Source organism: Hesperophylax consimilis, chromosome 16 (genome assembly GCF_061612785.1).
Source record: "Hesperophylax consimilis isolate HC1 chromosome 16, BYU_Hcon_1.0, whole genome shotgun sequence".
Taxonomy (NCBI): domain Eukaryota; kingdom Metazoa; phylum Arthropoda; class Insecta; order Trichoptera; family Limnephilidae; genus Hesperophylax; species Hesperophylax consimilis.
In genome coordinates this window covers 9,580,767-9,600,759 of record NC_142851.1, presented here as the reverse complement: position 1 = coordinate 9,600,759, position 19,993 = coordinate 9,580,767, and the positions used below count along the sequence as shown (strand labels likewise).

General features: G+C 32.6%; 1 protein-coding gene across 1 annotated transcript; it reads left to right on the top strand.

Annotated features, from left to right (window-relative positions):
• Nucleotides 1-1,602: 1,602 nt before the first annotated feature.
• LOC149416678 (UDP-glycosyltransferase UGT5-like) lies at nucleotides 1,603-19,177 on the top strand. The gene is made up of 6 exons (XM_089641293.1): nucleotides 1,603-1,668; nucleotides 1,896-1,942; nucleotides 9,933-10,713; nucleotides 10,849-11,071; nucleotides 11,709-11,928; nucleotides 18,880-19,177. The coding sequence occupies exons 1-6, from the start codon at nucleotides 1,603-1,605 to the stop codon at nucleotides 19,175-19,177; spliced, it is 1,635 nt and encodes a 544-aa protein (XP_089497419.1).
• Nucleotides 19,178-19,993: the final 816 nt, after the last annotated feature.

Below are 19,993 nucleotides of genomic sequence, written 5' to 3'. Positions count from 1 at the left end.
CAGTCATTTTAAATACATGCAGGATGATGAGCGATTTTTAAAATATTTATGTTGAGGGATCAGTAGGATTTATAGGCCCTGTTAGGAGTTCTACCGAGCCGAAACCTCTGATATGAAAATATTTGGAGTCGTTGAATTATTTTCCAATTGATTTCGGGTGAGTTGACGTATTGTTCTTGAATTTATTTTGCTTATATTGCTGCACTTGCATAATTTTGATTGTCTAGATGATCATTTGTGGAAAAGTGTGTGGAAGGGTTTAGTTTTTACGATGGGGAAGATTTTACCCGGATATAAAGTCGGAAATATTTACATTATATTAAAATACTTAACTTAATAATAATATGCTTACACTTAATTTAATATTATGATAATTAACCTTATATTATAATACTTAACTTTATGATAATATGCTTACACTTGACATGAAACGTTGTAGGTATTTTAGTGCTATATTAAAAGTTTATTTGTGTTACGGTATCTAGTTACGGATTACAGACCACAGGAAATTTCACCATGCGAAATAATTAAATTAATTGTTTTTAAATAACGAAGATATTTTTTTCTTGTTCCATGGAAGGAAGGAAGAATAACCTGAATTTGGTTTTGATTTTTAAAATAGAGGTATTTTTTTAATATCTTCGAGTACAATAAAAGGGGAAAGTATGAAGGAAGGAACAACATTATTTTAGATTTTCTGACAAAACTTATTTAAATGTATCACCGTTCCTACTTAGCTGATCAATTATGAATTATTACAAATTCTCCCAATCCAACAACTAAGCAAAAATAACTTTCTTACGGTTTTACAAGACGCTAAGCGGTCCCATAACCGGTTCCTTACTATAAAAACGTGTACTATCGAGTACCTATAATACAACTTATCAAAGCCTTTAATCCTGCCACCTGAAGTTCGTGCTTATACACAATTTTAGCACTTACTCAAACTCGCGTGAAATCTTCTGTCTTGTGTAATAATAGCACCGATATATTATAGGTATTCTGTCACACAAGAATAATAATCCTCCTTCATGTCCTTTTTTTCAAATACAAGGGATTTCCTTTGTCTTTAACCGTATCTTTATTTTTATTATTGAAGTTTTAAAGCCCCGTCGCACGTTGTGGTTTTTTTCCACGAAGCGTTTGAACTAAAGTTCTCTGAAGAGTACAGCCGCACTGTAGGTACACCCAGTAAGCCTAGCTCAAATAAGGATTAACGACTTTGCTTATAGAAATTTCAACGATGAAATTCTTTAGAAGTCCTACTTACGTATTTAGCCTATTTTTATAATCCTTTATTTGTCGTAAAAAAATAATAAAGTGTTTAAATTAAAACAATTCGGTTCAATTTCACGTACCTGCAATATTTTTTTTTTATTTTTAACGAGTCAGCTGACATAAATGTCTATAATGCAGCTGGAATTAACTGTCTCCAATTGAAATACTGCCGGCTTTCATTTTTCTTCTTATTTCGTATACTGGGGGGGTCAGAGGGGGGCATCTAGGTCTTCGAGCCAGTCGAGGGCCTCAGGAGTTGCCGCGTGGATCTCATCATTCCCGCCGGGGAATGAATGTAGCGGGCAATTGTTGACCATACGTTCGATGGCCGATTCTTTAAAGTTTACGCATCATATGAGCACAACGGCTGTAAAAACACCTTATCCTGCAGTGAGAACCTAGGCTGGCTCTCAGGAGCCTGAATCCCGAAGGGTTTTTAGAAAACTATTTAATTTTTAAATTATGTTAAGTACATAATAAATTTCTCCGACTACCAGATTGATATATTTTTTTAAAGTCTGTGTGGCCGTCAACCCAAACGCGCTCTCTAAATTAAAAGTAAAATCTGTTCAAAAAAATCATCGTTATTATATTTGATGTCAAATTTATAAACGAAGACTGAGAAAACTTACCAATTTATCTTAAAAATCTCCTCAAATTGTTCGTAATCCAGTTAAAACGGGGTTGCAAGCCTTTGCAAACGAACGATTAAATAGGTTTCCTAAAAAACTTTCAGTAAAACACGAATGTGTTATCGCAATATGTGTTAGTAAAAATTCAAATATTTTCGCAATTTGTCATCGTATATTATTATGAAAAAAATGCAGGTGGATAAACATGTGTACCAATATTTAAGGTATGCACTAAAAGTTTATCAGGAAAAGGCCTGCAATCCCGTTTTAACTGGATTTTAATAAATCAGAAATACTCATTTTTTTCCGTCGAACAGCAATGATTGCTCAAGCCATGGACCTTCTAATAAATAAATCAATTATTCTATGTTGATATCGTTACTAGTGCAATGAGTTTTATAATGTAGAAGGTACTTACTGAGGTTGAGGAACATTCACTTATTGGGATGCTACTTTAACCATAGCTTTGGTTCAACAACTTTTATTTATTGCGATGCGTTTGTAATGATTTTCTGATTGATATGCGATGCTTTATGTTGGTAAGGTAGGTGGTATAATGTTCACTGTTGGTTTGGACTGAATCCCGGACACGGGGAGAGGTATCAATGAGGGGAGAAAGGAGGGTCGGGAATAAAATTCTTTGTTAGTAAACTAATTCTCTATGAATCAACAATTAGCCACTATTGGCGTAAACAATAATCATGGTAAAAATTTCGTCAATATATGGGAAAAGTGTAATATTGGCTCACCAGCCTCTTATCTGTTAAGTAGGTACCTACACAAACTCGTCAATATTTCGTAAATAAAAATATAAAACATCATCTCATAATACAAAACCTCATGAATAGGTATAATCCGATATATTGGCACATGCAATATCTCGTAAACTGTCCCGTATTCTTAAGTTCACCAACTCAACCAATTGCTGCAAAGGTTTATAACACTTAAGGCGATGCTCCACGTTGTACAACGTTTGGAATCGGGCCGCTAATAATTACATTCATTATGCAAATGGCGATAAGGTTTAAATTCCCGCTTAACACCAGCCACCTGTTTTAATTCATGCAAGAAAAATAAACATTAAAAAATGTGTTTTTATTTTATTTTCCGAAGTTCAGTCATAAATATTTTAATGTTTTAAGTAATTTTCTAAAAAAAATAATTTATCACACTATATACAATAAAACCATGACCGAAAGTGAGTTCGTAAATAGAAGTTTTTTTTCTATTGGTGCCCTTTTTTACTCATTTAAAGTACGCTCTAGCGTGTTTAAATCGCACTTTATGGAACGCGCGTTTTTTAAAGTTACCATGGCAACATCAACAAATCAACAAAAGGTGTAGTCTTTAACTATAAATCTGACAGGAATATTTTAAACGTCAAATAAAACATTACAAATGTTTTTCATTTCCATGACAACAAGATATTGTGATGTCACATCACGAATTCATTAATAGTTCTCATTTCCAAATTTTTAATAATAATATCAATATTTATGTTTTCAAAGTGTACCAATAAAAAAAATAGCGTAAAGTATTCGTGGATAACTTGTCTTTAAAACACTTGCTTTATTTCGAGCACTCGGCTACGCCCTCGTGCTCGAAAAATCGCGCGTGTTTTAAAGACCTGTTTATCCACTTATACTTTAATATACTATTTTAACACTGATGCAGTTTTTTTAGACCTGATTATGAAAAGAATTATCAGAAAAAAAACGATTATTTGTTTCAAAGGCCAAGATTGTATAGACACTAGAAGCATGAAAGCATCTGAAATATTTCTGAAGCGATCAAATTTTCAAAACCAAAAACAAATCATTTTTTATTACTTTGTACCGCTTCGCCTTAATACAAAAATATACGTTATTATTAAGGTTTATTGTATTCTTTTTTTTTCAAATACCGGGACTTACACCAACGAATGTACAGTAACCAAGCACATTGTTATTACAGATTTTTTATTTACCAAGAAAAAAAAATCTGATTACATGCATGCGTTGTCAAGGTGTTGAATGAAATATGAAATATCCACTTTTTGTTTTCATGTTGTCACATTAATTTGTGCATATATTATTATGTTACACTTAGATTTCAATGTTGAAGCCTTCTATTATTTATAATATGCATATTCACGTACAGTAACAAATGATTGTTTGAAATTAACCTCATTTTAATATCGTACCACAATATGAATAATGTAACATTTTATAGAAAAAACTCATTGATTCCCAAAATTGTTAACAAATAAATAAAACGGAATAACACTCACTTTTGAAAGATTTATAAAAATGGTCGCCAAAAAAAAGGAGGAAAAAAATACTGATAACTTTGGCGATGCTGTATGGAGGGTCTTTTTAGGCAAAGTAAGGAGACAAAGTTCTGGAAAGGAAAAGGGTATGAGAGGTTGGAAGGAATCTGAAGGTCAATGTCTCCAGGAGTGACGGACTTATGAATACATCCCTCCCACTGAGGTGCAATGCGATGGATCGAGAGAGAGATTCCGGCTGGAGAGGTCAAAAGGTCTCCCTCAACAATTCTCTCCCGATCCGACCCGCCACGCAATAGGTGGGCAAACGCATTCACCGTCAAGACCTCGACAAAACTCACCCTCATGAACCCTACTAAGTCACAGTGTTGGTCATCCATCAAATGATTCCTGGGGCGGTGGCACCCATACCCGCCTCCCAAATTGGATACTTTATTTATGTATTTAGTGATACAACAGTGATACTTTATTTATGTATTTAGTAAAATAACTACTAATAGCAGGGATGCCCGGGTTCACAGGACGAAGATAGTCTACGTATTTGCGGCGAATCGGGAGAGACTGGTTGGGGGAATCTTTTGACCTTTCCAACAGGACTATCTCGACCCATCGCCTTGCACCGCAATGCGAAGGATGCACTCATATGTCCGTGACTCCTAGACACACCAATCCTCAGATTCCTACCCACCGCACATACCCTTTTAATTCCCGAAAATTCCTCTTATTCCTTTCCTCAAAAATAGCCTCAACACAGCATCACCAAAGATGACATGGGCTTTGGTGGAAATTTTTTTTCTAAGAGCCTCCTATGTGGAGCTAATGTAGGAAAAAAACTAATCAACCGGAAACAGATTTTAATTTGACATAATTAGAATGTTTACAATTTTGTGAAATTAAAGGTGTGACCAGTCAAACATCATGGACATCAACAAATATAGTTAAAATAATGTGCATTTTAATTTATTTTTAAAATCTTGAATTACAATAATATTTAGTATGATAATAAGATTTTAATACGCATTTATAGTTTGTCCTCGTTATAACTGTCTAAACTCTAGTGCGTGATTTGATCAGAAAAGTTTTGCAGAATTAAGACAGCAAACATACATACAATCACGATATATCTATGTTTTAATCCATCAATCTGAATAGTGTTATGTTTCATATATTATTAATAAGATTTAGTAATTATTATAAATAATACTAACGCTTAATTCATCATTACGAGATTTTTTGAATGCAGAACGTCTGGCTTTGATCGGAATCATATCTTAATATGCCATTTGACACTGTGCTAGTGCCCTGACAGAAAATGGCTACCCTCACTTTTTCTCTAAATTTTAGTTTTAGTTAAGACTTTTCAGTATTATCTTCTTTTGAAAAAAATGCATTTTCGTAATTTAAAAAAATATATTTATAATCCAGCTAATATCGAATTTGGTATTCCACAGGGAAGTACTTTAGGACCGATATTGTTTGATATTTATATCAATAATCTTTGTAACAGTAACCTTGCCGATCATATCATCACTTTTGCTGACGGTACGGTCTTAATATTTGAGGCTAAAAACTGGTTAGAAACGCATAGAAAAGCCGAAATTGGGATAAACAATGTTAAACATTGGCTAGATAATAATCTCCTTACTCTCAACACGGAAAAGACAAAATTTATACGTTTTAGTGCAACTCAAGCGGGACAACCCAAGGAAATACTGAATATTATTATTCACATTTGTAATGAACCGAATACTTGGACTTGCAAAAACCTAGAATCCGAAGGTAGTTTAAAATATTTAGTAATCACCATAGACAAATATCTGAGATGGGATGAACACATTAACTTAACTGCCTCAAAAGTCAGAAAACTTACCCACCTCTTTATGACCATCAGAAATATTCTCTCTGTAAAAGATATGAAATCAATATACTATTCCATGTGTAATTCTTTACTCGAATATGCATCCTTAGGTTGGGGTGGCTGTGCCAAAACAATATTAGACTCCCTGGTTAAAGCACAGAAATCACTACTAAGAGTCATCCTCAAAAAAACATTCAGGTACCCCAGTGATGCATTAGTCACGGAAACAAAAATTTTCGATGTTAGACAACTGTATATTAGAAAGATTATATTACTTCCACAAATACAACGTCAGCACTTCCCTTCCATCGACCACCTTCACGACACCCGACTTTCAAGGAATAATCCAACAGTCCCAATAAAAACCACGACGTCCATTGGGCAACGGCAATTCTCGTACTTGGACCTAAATTATTTTATCATTCCTAATGCTTGGAAAACGAAAAGTACAAATGTTTTGCGCAAATTGGTCAACGACTGGCTCCTTGATTTAGGGAGGGTAAAAAGTGAAGATATGTTGATCAATAGTTTTTAATTTTTTGTTTCTTGTGTTTGTATGACTTGTTGCATAGCTTTTATCAAATGTAATTTTATTCTTATTTTTTATGTTTCAAAATATCTTTCAAATTAAAATTATACCACCAACCATGTAAAAGCCCTCTGGGCGTTAAATAATTAAATAAATAGATAATCTCATTATAAAAAATATATATGTACATTATTGTCAAAACACTGATACATATTTTTTTAAAGTCCATACAATACAAAAACACATATTTATCACCTCTGAACACAATTGTCAATTCTGTATTAATCTGTACTTTATTTATCAATAGTATCGATTATTTTCTAATCATCCAACTATATTATAAACTTATAAACTACCCTTTCCATTTTTTCTACCTTACAACTCCTGTGGTGATCTGTCTTTTTATTACTACTATCTGGCTGTTATTTACTTTACCAGTTTTGTTTTATATTAAGTGCTAAATTATAATATGAACTAAACTTGTCAATTTGACTGGCCTAAAACAGGATCCATTCCTAGTTGGCTAGTCAAAGTTTTCGCATGTTTTAATGTACGATTTTTATGTGAAATAAATTTATTATTATTATTATTAATCTTCATAAAAACCTAAAAAAACAGTAAAATTTAAAGTACGTAATGTTAAAAAACAAAATGGCTGCCAGAATAGCCAGTGATGTTGCCAGCACGGTTGTAAATTTTTTTGTTAGCATTTCATACCATATTATCGAAATATTTATTTTTGGTGAATAAACCGTGTAAATAAATTAAGAAAACAGTATAAGCAAAAGATAGTAAAATGTGTAAAAAGTGTATAATTTTTGGGGTGTCCATAATAAAATATAAGTAGCTATTTGCTAATAATGTTTGCACATTAAAAATACATGTGGGCTGTACCACAAATTATAAATGTTAAGTTGAAAAAACAATGAAAATATTTTACAGATAAAATAATGAAACAATGATTTATATTAATAAACTAATTACCGTTTTATTTAATTTTGTTGTCTAGCTTCGTTCTGCAGAACGTCGCCAAATTATTATGAAATGTGTTACATTTTATAAATGCCATTAATTTCTATCACCACACCTGCCTACCACATTTAATATTTTGATGTCCAATAAACAATATTTTTTCATAAAAAACGTTTTAGTTATGCGAATATATTTCTCAATCATTTTTCCTTAAGCCTAATAGAGCTGCAAATTTCTCAACGACACATCGCCGGTGAATGCAAATCATCACGTATTTATTTTGAAGCCTTTCATGAAATGGCCCCACCTAAATTGGTCGTAATAATACCTGATCGGTGCATTCCTGAAAATGTCATTTTACTATAAACACTTGGATTTCAAGGTCTTGGAAACCATAAAACCCAACATGAATCGCTGATAAGATCACTAATCTTTTTAAAGCTCACAAAATGTAAAAAATTATCTCTTTTTTAGGTAGGTGACACATTACGCTATACGCATCATGGGTTGGCTTATTTCAGCGTATCACTCGCCATAAACTACCAATTGGAATGAATGGCTAGCGATATGCTGAAATAGGCCAAGCCACGCAATATAGTGCGCTTATCGCGTGGTTATCGCAGGTTTCAATGGAATAAAGTGTGTGCGTTTTTAAGCTCAAAAATGATAAAATTTATATCACTTTATTCACGATAAAACTAACTATCACTTTTTTTTTACTTTTAAGAATCAAAAATTCTTAATCTGTCATAGCGAAATTTGTCAAAAAACATTCAATTCAGAATTCCGAAATCGGAGCATTTATTCACTTAGTAGCGCCATTTCCATCATGAGTTAAAGAACTTTCCATTTATGTATCTAAAATTAATACTTAAAATATAGCAAGGTATTATTATTTTATAATTGGATAATTGGACAGAAAAAGATTCGTTCGCATCTGGGAATCGAACCCTTTTTCTGTCTTTTCTGTTTCACATTTTTCGTTTGAGAGTGGTTGGTATATCCCAATTTGAGATTTTACTCAATAAATTATTTCACTTTCAAAAATATAATATTTTTAAGACTTTAGAAGAAGGTAACGCAACACGGCTTAGTACCCTAAAAATTATCACGATAAGAAGTATAAAAATATTGAATTAAATTTATCTGACTTGAATATATGTCGCATATTACAAAAAAGGGATATATTTATCCAAGAAACTACCTAGATTGTATTTTAATTCCGCTAGAATCTTGCAAATATTCATAAAGATAGCAGCCAAAATTTGCGTTAAGAAAATAAAGATTATGTTGGTAGATCTTAATTCGAAGTATATAATATATTCACGTAAAAATGACGGAAGTTGGCAAGATCAAATTAGCTCAGTGGTCAAAGAAATGTCCCGATAAGACAGAAGTGTTGGATTCAATTCCCAGAAACGGCCGAATATTTTGCTGACTTTTCTGTTTCACATTTTTCGTTTGAGAATGATAATACAATATTTTATTCCAGCATAAAAAATTGACAATATTATTTGTTCCTTTTATTCATCGGTAAGAAAAAAGTTTTTATAAGCAAAAAAAGTTAAGAAATCTCTAAGGAGTCGGAATAAAATCCAGATATTGATAAAATAATATTACCCCAACAATTTACAATGATGAAAAGTGTATGGGACAGATGTTAAAAAAATCGTGTTGAGAAATTTTGATTACCTATGCATATACATAATTTACATACATATACTATCATTTCTAGCTGCAGAATGGTGATATATATATATTTAATCCACCTTGATTTGACCGTATATCAAATATTTATGGTTCTATAAGTTTGGCACATTATGGCAAGCGATTGCTCCAAACGTCTTTGCAAACTTCTTTATAAAGATATATAACTGTATCTGTAAAAAGACTTCCCGAGGTTAATGCACTTTACCCCCGAACAGCTTGTATAATAAATCATAATATCTTATTGTAAAGCGTGTATTATGTAATGTTTCTAACGCCATCACAAACTCTCGTTTTTCCTTAATGAACCAGTATGCATTGACTAACTCTATTAACCATCAGCCTCACTGACAAAATTATGTTTTGAATCCGACCTTTACACCAATTAAAACTAAGCATGTCAATAAAAAAACAAGTTTTTTTGCCATCTTGTGAAAATAAATTTGAGAAAAAAGTTATTTAAAAATATTAAATTATCATTTTTACCAGTCCACTTCTACGCATCTTTAACTCGTTGAGCTAGTGACATACTTACAGCGGACAGAAATGCAAGTGTTTTGTCTTACCAAACGGGAATCATTATAATCGACTTTAAATCTTTATAGCATTCGAACTAATTCGTGAAATCAAAATGAAGACCCTTTTAAGGTCACTGTGTCTATTACAAATATTTGTTTCGACATGCTTAAGCGCCCGAATTTTTGGTTTGTTCCCGACACCGTCTATAAGTCATCAAGTCGTGTTCCGAGCGCTCATGGAAGAACTGGCCAGGAGAGGTCATCACCTCGTCATCATCACCACGGATCCCGTCAATTCCACAGAACCGGAATATGATAATATTACGCAGATCGACACGCACGATTTTTCGTATAAACACTGGGAAGGTACATTCAACTTCGCCAACTTGAGAAAGGAAACTCCGAATCCCATTGCGATTGTTAGCATGTTTATGGATGTCATGAGCAACGTGGCTGATGAACTCTTTACCTATCCTCCAATGAAGAAGCTTTTTACTAGTGACGATGAACGCTTTGATCTTTGCTTTGTTGAATCATTGGTTCCAATTGTTGGCATTCTCAAAGAACGATTTAATTGTTCTGTGATCGTCATAAGTCCATTCTATGGGCTTCTTCAAAACCACGACTCCGTCGGCAATCCAACTCATCCGTTTTATTATCGTGATGTTTTTTCTCCGTTCTTAGAAGAAAAACTCAATATTTGGCAGAAAATTGCATTACTTTTCATACATTTCTACTACAAATACATGTTTAACATGGTAGGCTTACCAAGATTTGATGGCATTCTCAAGAAGCATTTTGGTCCTAATATGAGATCAGTTGATTTAGACAGCGAGGACGTAGATATGTTGTTTCTGAACTCATACCAATTGTTTAATGAAGTGAGACCATCAGTTCCCGCAGTCGTGTACCTTGGGAGTATGCACATCGGTCCTATAAAGCCACTGCCAACGGTAAGTCATTTCAGGGTATTGATTTTTGGTTTCTCTGTTGGTTTTGATTCATTACACATAATATTTTTAACAATTTCACTGGTATTTTTTATGAATATGTGAAACTGTTTATTGACTCTTTTATTATTTGAAAAGGATCTACAAAAAATAATGGATTGCGCTACAACTGGAGTGGTATACTTCAGCTTGGGAAGCAACGTGAAGTCCAACCAGCTCCCGGCGGAGACAAGGAAGATTTTCCTCGATGCCTTCAGTGAGATGCCCTATACGGTGTTGTGGAAATGGGAGAACGATACCCTTCCTGATCAACCTGCAAATGTTTTCACATCAAAGTGGCTCCCACAGAACGATCTATTAAGTATGAATATTATATTTATGTTTTAACTTTTTAATCGATCTCTTTATTTTGAAGTGATATTACTTAAAATAAATTTCGTAAATTTTATCGAAATGTAAACTAAATTTGTTTTCACAGTTCAAGAAGTGGGTCAGTAAACTTAATCTATCAATCATATAGTAGTGTCGTTATGGTTCTTCAAATACCCATTAAATAATGATATTATAGTGTCGTTGTTGTTTTTGAAATACGCATCAAACAATCATTTTATAGTGTCGTTGTTGTTTTTCAAATACGCATTAAACAATCATTTTATAGTGTCGTTGTTGTTCTTCAAATACGCATTAAACATGCATGATTTAAAGCGCACGGGACCATATCGAAACACTCAGCATAATTAGAATATGTAGCAAGGCGCAGTTATTAATAAAATTCAGATTATTGATTTTATTGCGTCTTTGAGAGTTTTTGTATTTATGAAATCGCAAATTAAAAACGTTCGTAATTGTAAACTTCACTATACAGGTACAAAAACCGAAGTGGATTTTGAATTCTTTTCAGAAATAAATCGACCACAATAAAGTAAATGTTCCTTTCTAAGTACCTATTTATAGAGTGGTGAAATATTTAATATTTTATGAGGTCGATTTTCTTTCAGGTCATCCTAATATGAAAGCCTTTATATCACAAGTAGGCCTCCAATCCATGGAGGAGGCTATTCACCATGCGGTTCCAATTGTTGGAATACCATTCTTTGCTGACCAGGAAATGAATGCCAAGAAGGTAATCATGCGTGGAATCGGAAAGCACCTGTCCATTGAGAAACTGACAAAAAAACAATTGAAAGACACCGTGAGAGAGGTCATCAAAAATCCGATGTAAGTTTTACTCCTCTTATTAACATCGGAGGTTTGCCAACATCAGGACAATCTTCTGCAAGCTGTTAACTGTTCTCGTACCAGTGACACAAGTTTATTTTTTTTACGTGAATACCGCACAAGAGTCCCAACTTCTCCCAACCGTCTGGAGCCTGTGAGAATATGGTAACCCAAATTGGGGTATGTTGTAAATCTGAACGTAGTGGTGAGTACAAGGAAATGGGGAAGAGAAAGGTGGGAGAGATCCTGGCTATTCAAATCTAGTCACCAAACATGGCGAAAGCCATTCAAGCAACGTTTCAATTCTGAATGGCTGTCTCACACCAGGGCGATACTGTGAGTATCTTCTACTCTGGAACGTACCGAAAGGATACTATTTGTTATTTTAAATTAATAAATTGTGAAACAACACAATTTCATCAAATAAAATTTTCTTCATGGAAATGTAAAAGGTCATGGAGCCATTTTTTCTATTTTGTGACACGTATCAATAGATAGTCTGATAGCACAACTGTCTGTAACTGACGTTAAAAATGTCGGTCAATGTTAATAATGCAGAATTGTTAAGTAGTTAAGTCGTTCTGTTGATTGGCGTGTTCTGATAGGCAGAAGTCCAATCCTACGGAGTATAAAAATCTCCCACAGGTATTCCTGTAAGGCACATATTATAAGTTATCCTCTTCCAACATAGGTGGCTCAAGTATTCCAGAGATTAAGTTTAAAAATTTTACTTACCTAAAAATATTTTTCGGTTAACTTTTAAGGTGTTGAAATCAAGCATTCCTGTTAAGAACAAAACGAATAAAGGAATGGATAGTATGTATCTCTGACGTCCAGGTAATGCATAAACCTCTTTTGTACTTTTTTTATTTCTACTATATGGTTTTATTTAGAAATGGCCAAAAGATTGGAGCTTTATTCCAGGATTCTGCGATTCCGTTAGTAAATTCGCTCGTATTACGAAGAACAAATCCAACCGTTCGAGGTGATTTTCTCACGAAAACAGCGCTATACAAATAATTCTATCATTATTATTTTTGTTGCATGAGTTCGATACGTAATTTCACATCAGACAAAAATCGAAATGCCAATGATTATCCGTAGCCAAGGCTTATAGGCCCCCACTATCAAAAAATGACAATTTCAATAGTCTTTCCTCCTTCTAGTTCAATACAACTTTGTCAGTTTCTATCAGACGAAACTTTGTTTTAAACATACGCCAAAAGATTACCTCGAAACCCTCCCTACCCGTAACTTGAAGGCGAAACGATTGAAACTTATTCCCGGCACTGAGCTGTAAGAAATCGAATAGCTCAAGCCCAGAAGTTAAAATTTGTATTTCTTGTGTGTTTCATGTTCTTTTAAGCAAAATTATAATTTATTTATTTATTGAATTTTTTTTTTATACATACATGGTTACATAAAATATTGAAAAATGTATAAAAAATATTGAAATAAATGTACATTATTAAAAAAAATCCCACGAAGGCGAAGCCTGAGTGTGGGTATTATAAGTATTTTTATCTTATTTCTATGGTTTAAGTGAAGATACAATATTAAATATAAATTTAAGTTATTTTAAAAGAGTTACTGTAGAGATACAATACAAGAAACTAAATCATGTAACATGTAAAAGTTTTAAAATAACACAAAAAATAAGGTAAATACTAGTTTTTGAAGACATCTTAAAAAGTGAATTAGCAGACAAAGTAAATCATGTAACATGTAAAAGTTTTAAAATAACACAAAAAATAAGGTAAAAAATACGAGTTTTTGAAGACATCTTAAAAAGTGAATTAGCAGACAAACAATAAAATATATCCGCTGTTTTGTATGTATGTGAAATAATAAAAAATAATGTTTACATTGATATAAATGTTACAGATAGCTTTGCTAAAACTTATAAGAAAAAAATATCTAGTTCAGTGTTTTTTAGCCAAGATTTGATGTACTTTTTAAAAGATTGAAGGTTTACACACGTGTCCCTTTTAAAGGTTGTACATAAAGAATTATACATTTTTGGAGCAATAAAACTAATATGCCTTTGGGCCAACCTGGTTTTGCAGTGAGGCACAGCATATTCACAAGCGCTATGTCGTTGGCTGGCACAATTTGAATTTTTAATAAAGTTGTTTGGTCGCGTATAAATAAATTTAAGACATTGAGCACTATAAGTCTGCTTAAGGTCCAAAATTTCAGTTTCTTGGAACAATTGTTTAGAGGGATAGGATTTAGTCTTTTGGTACATTATCTTAATAATTGATTTTTGTGCAATTTCTAGTGGTTTTACATGATTGTTGAAAGTTCCGCCCCAGCCAATTATTCCATTGGAAAGAGATGAATGAACTAGTGAGTCATAAACTAGTTTCATGGTTTTTATATTTACTACATTACTCATTCTTTTAAAAATATATTTTAGGTATCTCAATTTGGTAACAGTTTTTTCAATATGGCTGGTCCATTTAAGTTGACAATCTATAGTTACACCTAAATACTTAATAAGTTTTCCAGATTTCATCTCCTCACAGTTACAGAATGTGTTTGGGTTACAATTTACGTTATGAAACTTCAAATTAAGATTGGTTTTAGGAGCCGACTTCTGTGTGTTATAGAAAAGAATACAAATAGTTTTATCATAATTTAGGGTAAGTAGGTTTCTATCTAGCCACTCTTTGACAATAGTAATACATTTGTTAGCTTTATTAGTAGTATCTTCCCATGATTTTCCTTGGACTGTTATTGCAGTATCGTCAGCAAATGAGAAAATTTTACCAGGTATTTTAATATTACATAAGTCATTTATATATATTAGAAAGAGTAACGGCCCCAATACAGTTCCTTGTGGTACACCATGTTTTACTAAATCAAAATTGCTCAAATATGTTCCAATTTTTGTGCATTGTGGGCGATTCAATATATAATTTTGTAACAGCATGAGACATTTGTGTTGAATTCCAATGTTGGATATTTTCTTTAAGAGAGTTCTATGGTTGACTGTGTCAAAGGCTTTCTTTAAATCTAAAAAAATGGTTAAAGTTTTGATGTTTGAGTCCAGGTTAGAATAAATGTTTTTGGTTAAATTAAATATAGCATCATCAGTACCTAGTTTAGTTCTAAAGCCATATTGGTTAGGTGAAAGGAGTGAGTTTGATTCCAGAAAATCGACGATACGTTTTTTAATGCATTTTTCTAATATCTTAGACAATTGAGAAGTTAATGTGATTGGTCTGTAGTTGTCTGTTTTACATCTAGGTCCTGATTTGTGTATTGGGATGATGTTAGCTAGTTTGAATTTATTCGGAAAAATACTATCTCTGATGCATGCGTTAAATATATGGTGTAATGGTTTGATTATATGTTTTTTTATAGATTTAATTGTAGTGTTACTTAAGTTGTCTGGGCCATTTGCAGACCTAGCGTTTAGATTGTCAATGTGGTTTGTGATTTCAAATTCAGTTATTTCGGGAAATTCGGAAAGTTCGAAGGTAGAATTTTTAGTCTTCAGAAAGTCTGGGGGTACATGCTCAGAGTGCAAGCTAAGAGAAGGATTATTGTCAATTAGGGTAGAGGCGATGTTTGTAAAAAAGTGGTTGAAATTGGTTGCAATATCTTTAGGATTATCAAGGATTATATTATTTTCAGTTATAATTTTTTGAGGAATTTTGTGTTCTTTTTGATTCCTGTTTGAGATCTCATTTATGATGTTCCATGTTTTTCGTGAGTCGTTATGTGCTTTTTGTAGTTGTTCAGAGTAATACTGGTGTTTGCATTTTTTTATTAGAGTATTTAGATAATTTCTATATATAATATAATGGTTACGTTTGTTGTAATTTTGTGCTTCATTTGTGGATAGGCAATGCTTTTCATAAGTTTTATAAGATTTGAACAGTTTATTTCTATGCTGAATTGAGATTATTAATCCACGTGTAATCCATGGTTTTATGTGTCTGTGTTTACTTTTTGGTGCTGCTAATGGTTCATAACATTTTTCAATATGGTTTTGAATTATATCATAAAAATTATTTAGAGATATATTTGTGTCATCATTAGAAAGCACTGAGACCCATGTTTCGGCTGTTAGTGAGATGTCTAGAGATATGTAATTAATTTTGGTTTTGATTTGCTGACCGTTAATGTGATCTGTGTAGTTAGGTAATTTTTCAGTACAATGACCATAGAAGGTCGGATAGTGGTCTGTTATGTCAATTTTGAAGGTAGCAGATCTATGTGGGTAACTTTTATTTGATTTGAGGAATATGTGATCTAAACATGAATCATTTGGATGATTAGGCCTAGTGGTACTGTTCACGTAAGATAGATAACCTTTGGTATACAGTAAGTTCAAGTATTCATTTGCAGTTGGATTTAATATTGCGTTTTGTATGTTTATGTTGATATCTCCTACAATGAAGGAAAAATCGAATTGGTTCACATTAACTTCATTTATGAATGATTCAATTTCTAGAATGAATAGATTTGTGGATAAAGAGGGAGATCGATATATAGCCAATACTGAATATTTTTTTCCCCTTAAAGTAAATGTTACATGGACAGCATTAGAGTAATTGAATTTTAGTATATTTACATTTATGTTGGATAAAGATAGAGTATTATAAAATAAAGTAAGGCTATCATGCGAGGTATGTCTAGAGGGTATTGACAAGGTATTAAAGTTAGGTAAGCTGAAAGGGACACATTCTCGCATTTGGGTTTCAGTAAGTATTATTATATCTAGCTGGAAAGATAGAGAATTTAAAAGGATACAGAATTCGTCATAGTGTTTCCGGATACTTCTTATATTCATGTTCAGCATGTTGAAGTTAGTATCTTCGAAAATTGCATTTATTTCAATGAAGTTATCGCATTCTTGGGTTTTAGGAACAATATTGTCTGCGTAAGCCATTTTGTGTGAAGTTTTTATTTAATTTTGTCTTTTTTTATATGGGGTCCGAATTATTGTAGTGGAATATCATTCGCGTCCTTAACGAAGATTATTGGTGAATCCTGGTTTTTTCGTAGTAATACATTTCCGTTTTTTGTCCAAGCAAATTTGTAACCCATAGATTTTGTAGATCTTGCTAGCCAAAGAAGTTGGTTGTTGGCGGGCGTAAGTTTCTCATTTATGTAAATCTTTGTTTCAGAAGAAGAGTATTTCATATCCTTTGCAGTAAAATACCCAACTTTCTTTTTTTGGGAAAGTATTCTGTTTTTAGCTTCTTTTGTTCTTAATTTCAATGTGATTGATTTTTTTGTTGAGTAGCAGTTTTCAATGTTGTTGTGCAGAAGTAGATCATCGCACTCTAATTTCTTCAGTATGAGTTCCACCGGAATGTTAGGATTTTCATTTTCTTTTAATTCCAGTCCTTGGATTTCTATAGACGTCTCAAGAGCATTTTGTTGAATTTTGTTGACCATTTGTTTTAAAGTTTTGTTTTCATTTTGTACTTCTTTTATTTTTTGGTAAATTTTTTTCTTCTCTTCCTCATAATCATCAATTTTTTTAGAGAAAAAATCGATTGCTTTGCTTATATCAGTCAATTCACACTTAAGTAGTTTTTTCACTTCGGCGCTCAGCTTCTCTATTAATTTTTCATCCTGAGGAGAGGCAGCTTTTGGCGTGACACAGAAGTCGCATATGAACGAAAGAGTATGTGCCGACTTCGCCGTGAATGACTGTAATTCGGCGCGAGTTAGGCCGCTACATGTAGTGTGAAAATACATACTACATTTTGCACAACGTATGTCTTTTTCAATGTTTGTTGCCTTTTTGCACTGAGCACAGTGAGTTTTGTCGAAAAGAGGCATATTAAATGTTTATTTCAGTTACTTCTGATATTGGAAATATTATTGTTGTAATAGTTGCTTGCAGCTGTCAAGTCTGTAACTATTTGTTCTTGTTTTTGCAGTTTACGGACATAAACGTGTAAATTTATAACACTTAACACAGTTTTATAATCACTTTATTCACAGTTGTAATTAAGTAAGGTTAGATTATTTTATTTTGTTAATAATCACTGTTATTACTGGAGCAATTACTTAGAGAACTTGCCATGTAAACCATAGAGAATTGGAACCTAACATTTGATTGATTGCAATTATTAGGTTTGGTTTGTTTGAGAACATGTTTCACCGAATATTTGGTGTAATTATTGTTGGAAAGCACGATAATATCAAGTAATTAAGGTCCTATCCACAAAAACATCGTTTTGAGAATAAATACAAATAATGATTAGAATGCTCATATGCCCAAATGATATGCTCAGCTGGCGGGTGTATAGTGATAAAGCTTGATAGAGCTTCGTGTAGTATAAATATGATTATGGCCTTACCGAAACCAAGCTTAACTCAACACACCGGATTTGTAGTTAGGCCCCTGTGATCATGAGCCACTAACTAGTGAATACCATGCGACGCTTGAGTGTCGTAACTACTAGTTTATTATTTAAAAATTCATGATATGTAATCTTAAGTATGAATTATTATTAACAGTTAAAGAAAAAATAAATATTTGTTCGAAACCTAATGCAACAATGGAAACATTCGTAATAAATATGCTCTCATACTTTACGATTGCTAAATCAATATTTAAACGTCTAACGTCGTAGAAAACTTACGGAAATGAGATGGCTAACTTAGAGTTTTTAAAAAACAGTCCAAATCTCACCGTTTTAGAGATTTCGTGAGCTGGAATCAACTGAGATCCTTTTTTACAATGTAGGGTCTGAAAGGCAGATTCGAAAACAAAGAATATTTAAATTGTAATATTTCAGAAACTCTCGCGTCCTCGATACTAATTAAGTTGTTTTTTTGTTATTAAGTTCTGGAAAAATTGTGTCCCTTTTGTTTTGATCTAGACCGAAACTTTTAAAATTTATTTTATGTATTATTGTGCGAGATGTTTCAATGAGGTAATGTGGTGATTGTGTTCGTTAAACAAACTATTTTTTTCAGATATCATAAAAATATGGTCAGTCTAAGGGAGAAGATGTACGACCAGCCACAAACCTCCCTAGAGCGGGCAGTCTGGTGGACAGAGTACGTTCTCCGCCACGGGGGAGCGAAGCACCTGCGGTCCCCTGGTCTGAACGTTCCTCTATACCAGTACTTCATGCTGGACGTCTTGGCTTTGATTGTAGTCATCTTAGCCTCATCCATATTCCTTCTTATTCTTCTGATAAGATTAATTAAGAACAATTTCGTATCGGTATTGAATGTGAGTTTGGAAAGACCTAAAAGCAAGCTTTCCTGAAAAGGTGGTTATGGGACATCGACCACTTATAATGTTTCATCTGACATGGCTATGTGATTAAGTAATGAGCTCTAAAATATATTTTTATCCACTGTAGTGATTTTTTGGCATATTTTTCCATTTTGCAAAAACGTTTTGAGAGATTGCTTGTCATAATATGCCATATTTATAGAACCTAAAAATATTGGATAAGCAGCGAAATTCAGGCTTTAAGCCTCAGTAAACAGTTTCATATATTTTCATATTAATATTTTGAGGAATGGTATTAATTAAATAATATGGTGCATATAGTATATCACACCAATCACTCACTTGGGTTTACAGAGCCGTTTATCTCAGGATTCTTGTTATTCTTAGCATTCTAATGGGCCGACATTTTTTTTATTAATTATTGTAATAATTAAATAATATTGTATTATAAATATTTGGCATGATAAATTTACTGTGGTCATTTTTTGCGATGGATACTGTTCTTAAAATGGGTTTACTTTGATGGAATCATTCATTTTCAAAATATATAGTAGAACAAATTTTCACCGTCAATTATGTATAGTATGAAGAAAATTCATCACATAGCACTCTTTTTAGGGTGAATTGCCTAATACAAGAAAAAAAAGAAAATTCTTGAAGAATTTTAGATTCATAATTGAAATCAAAATAATATTATTCAATTCAAAGACATTAAAAAAAACAATATTTTATAACTCCTATTTAGTATGTAAATATAATTTAAGATTTATCTATAGTATGCTCTAAAAAATCTGTTGCGTAGAATTATGTACGTTGACATTCCAACAGCAAAAAAATTATACTTTG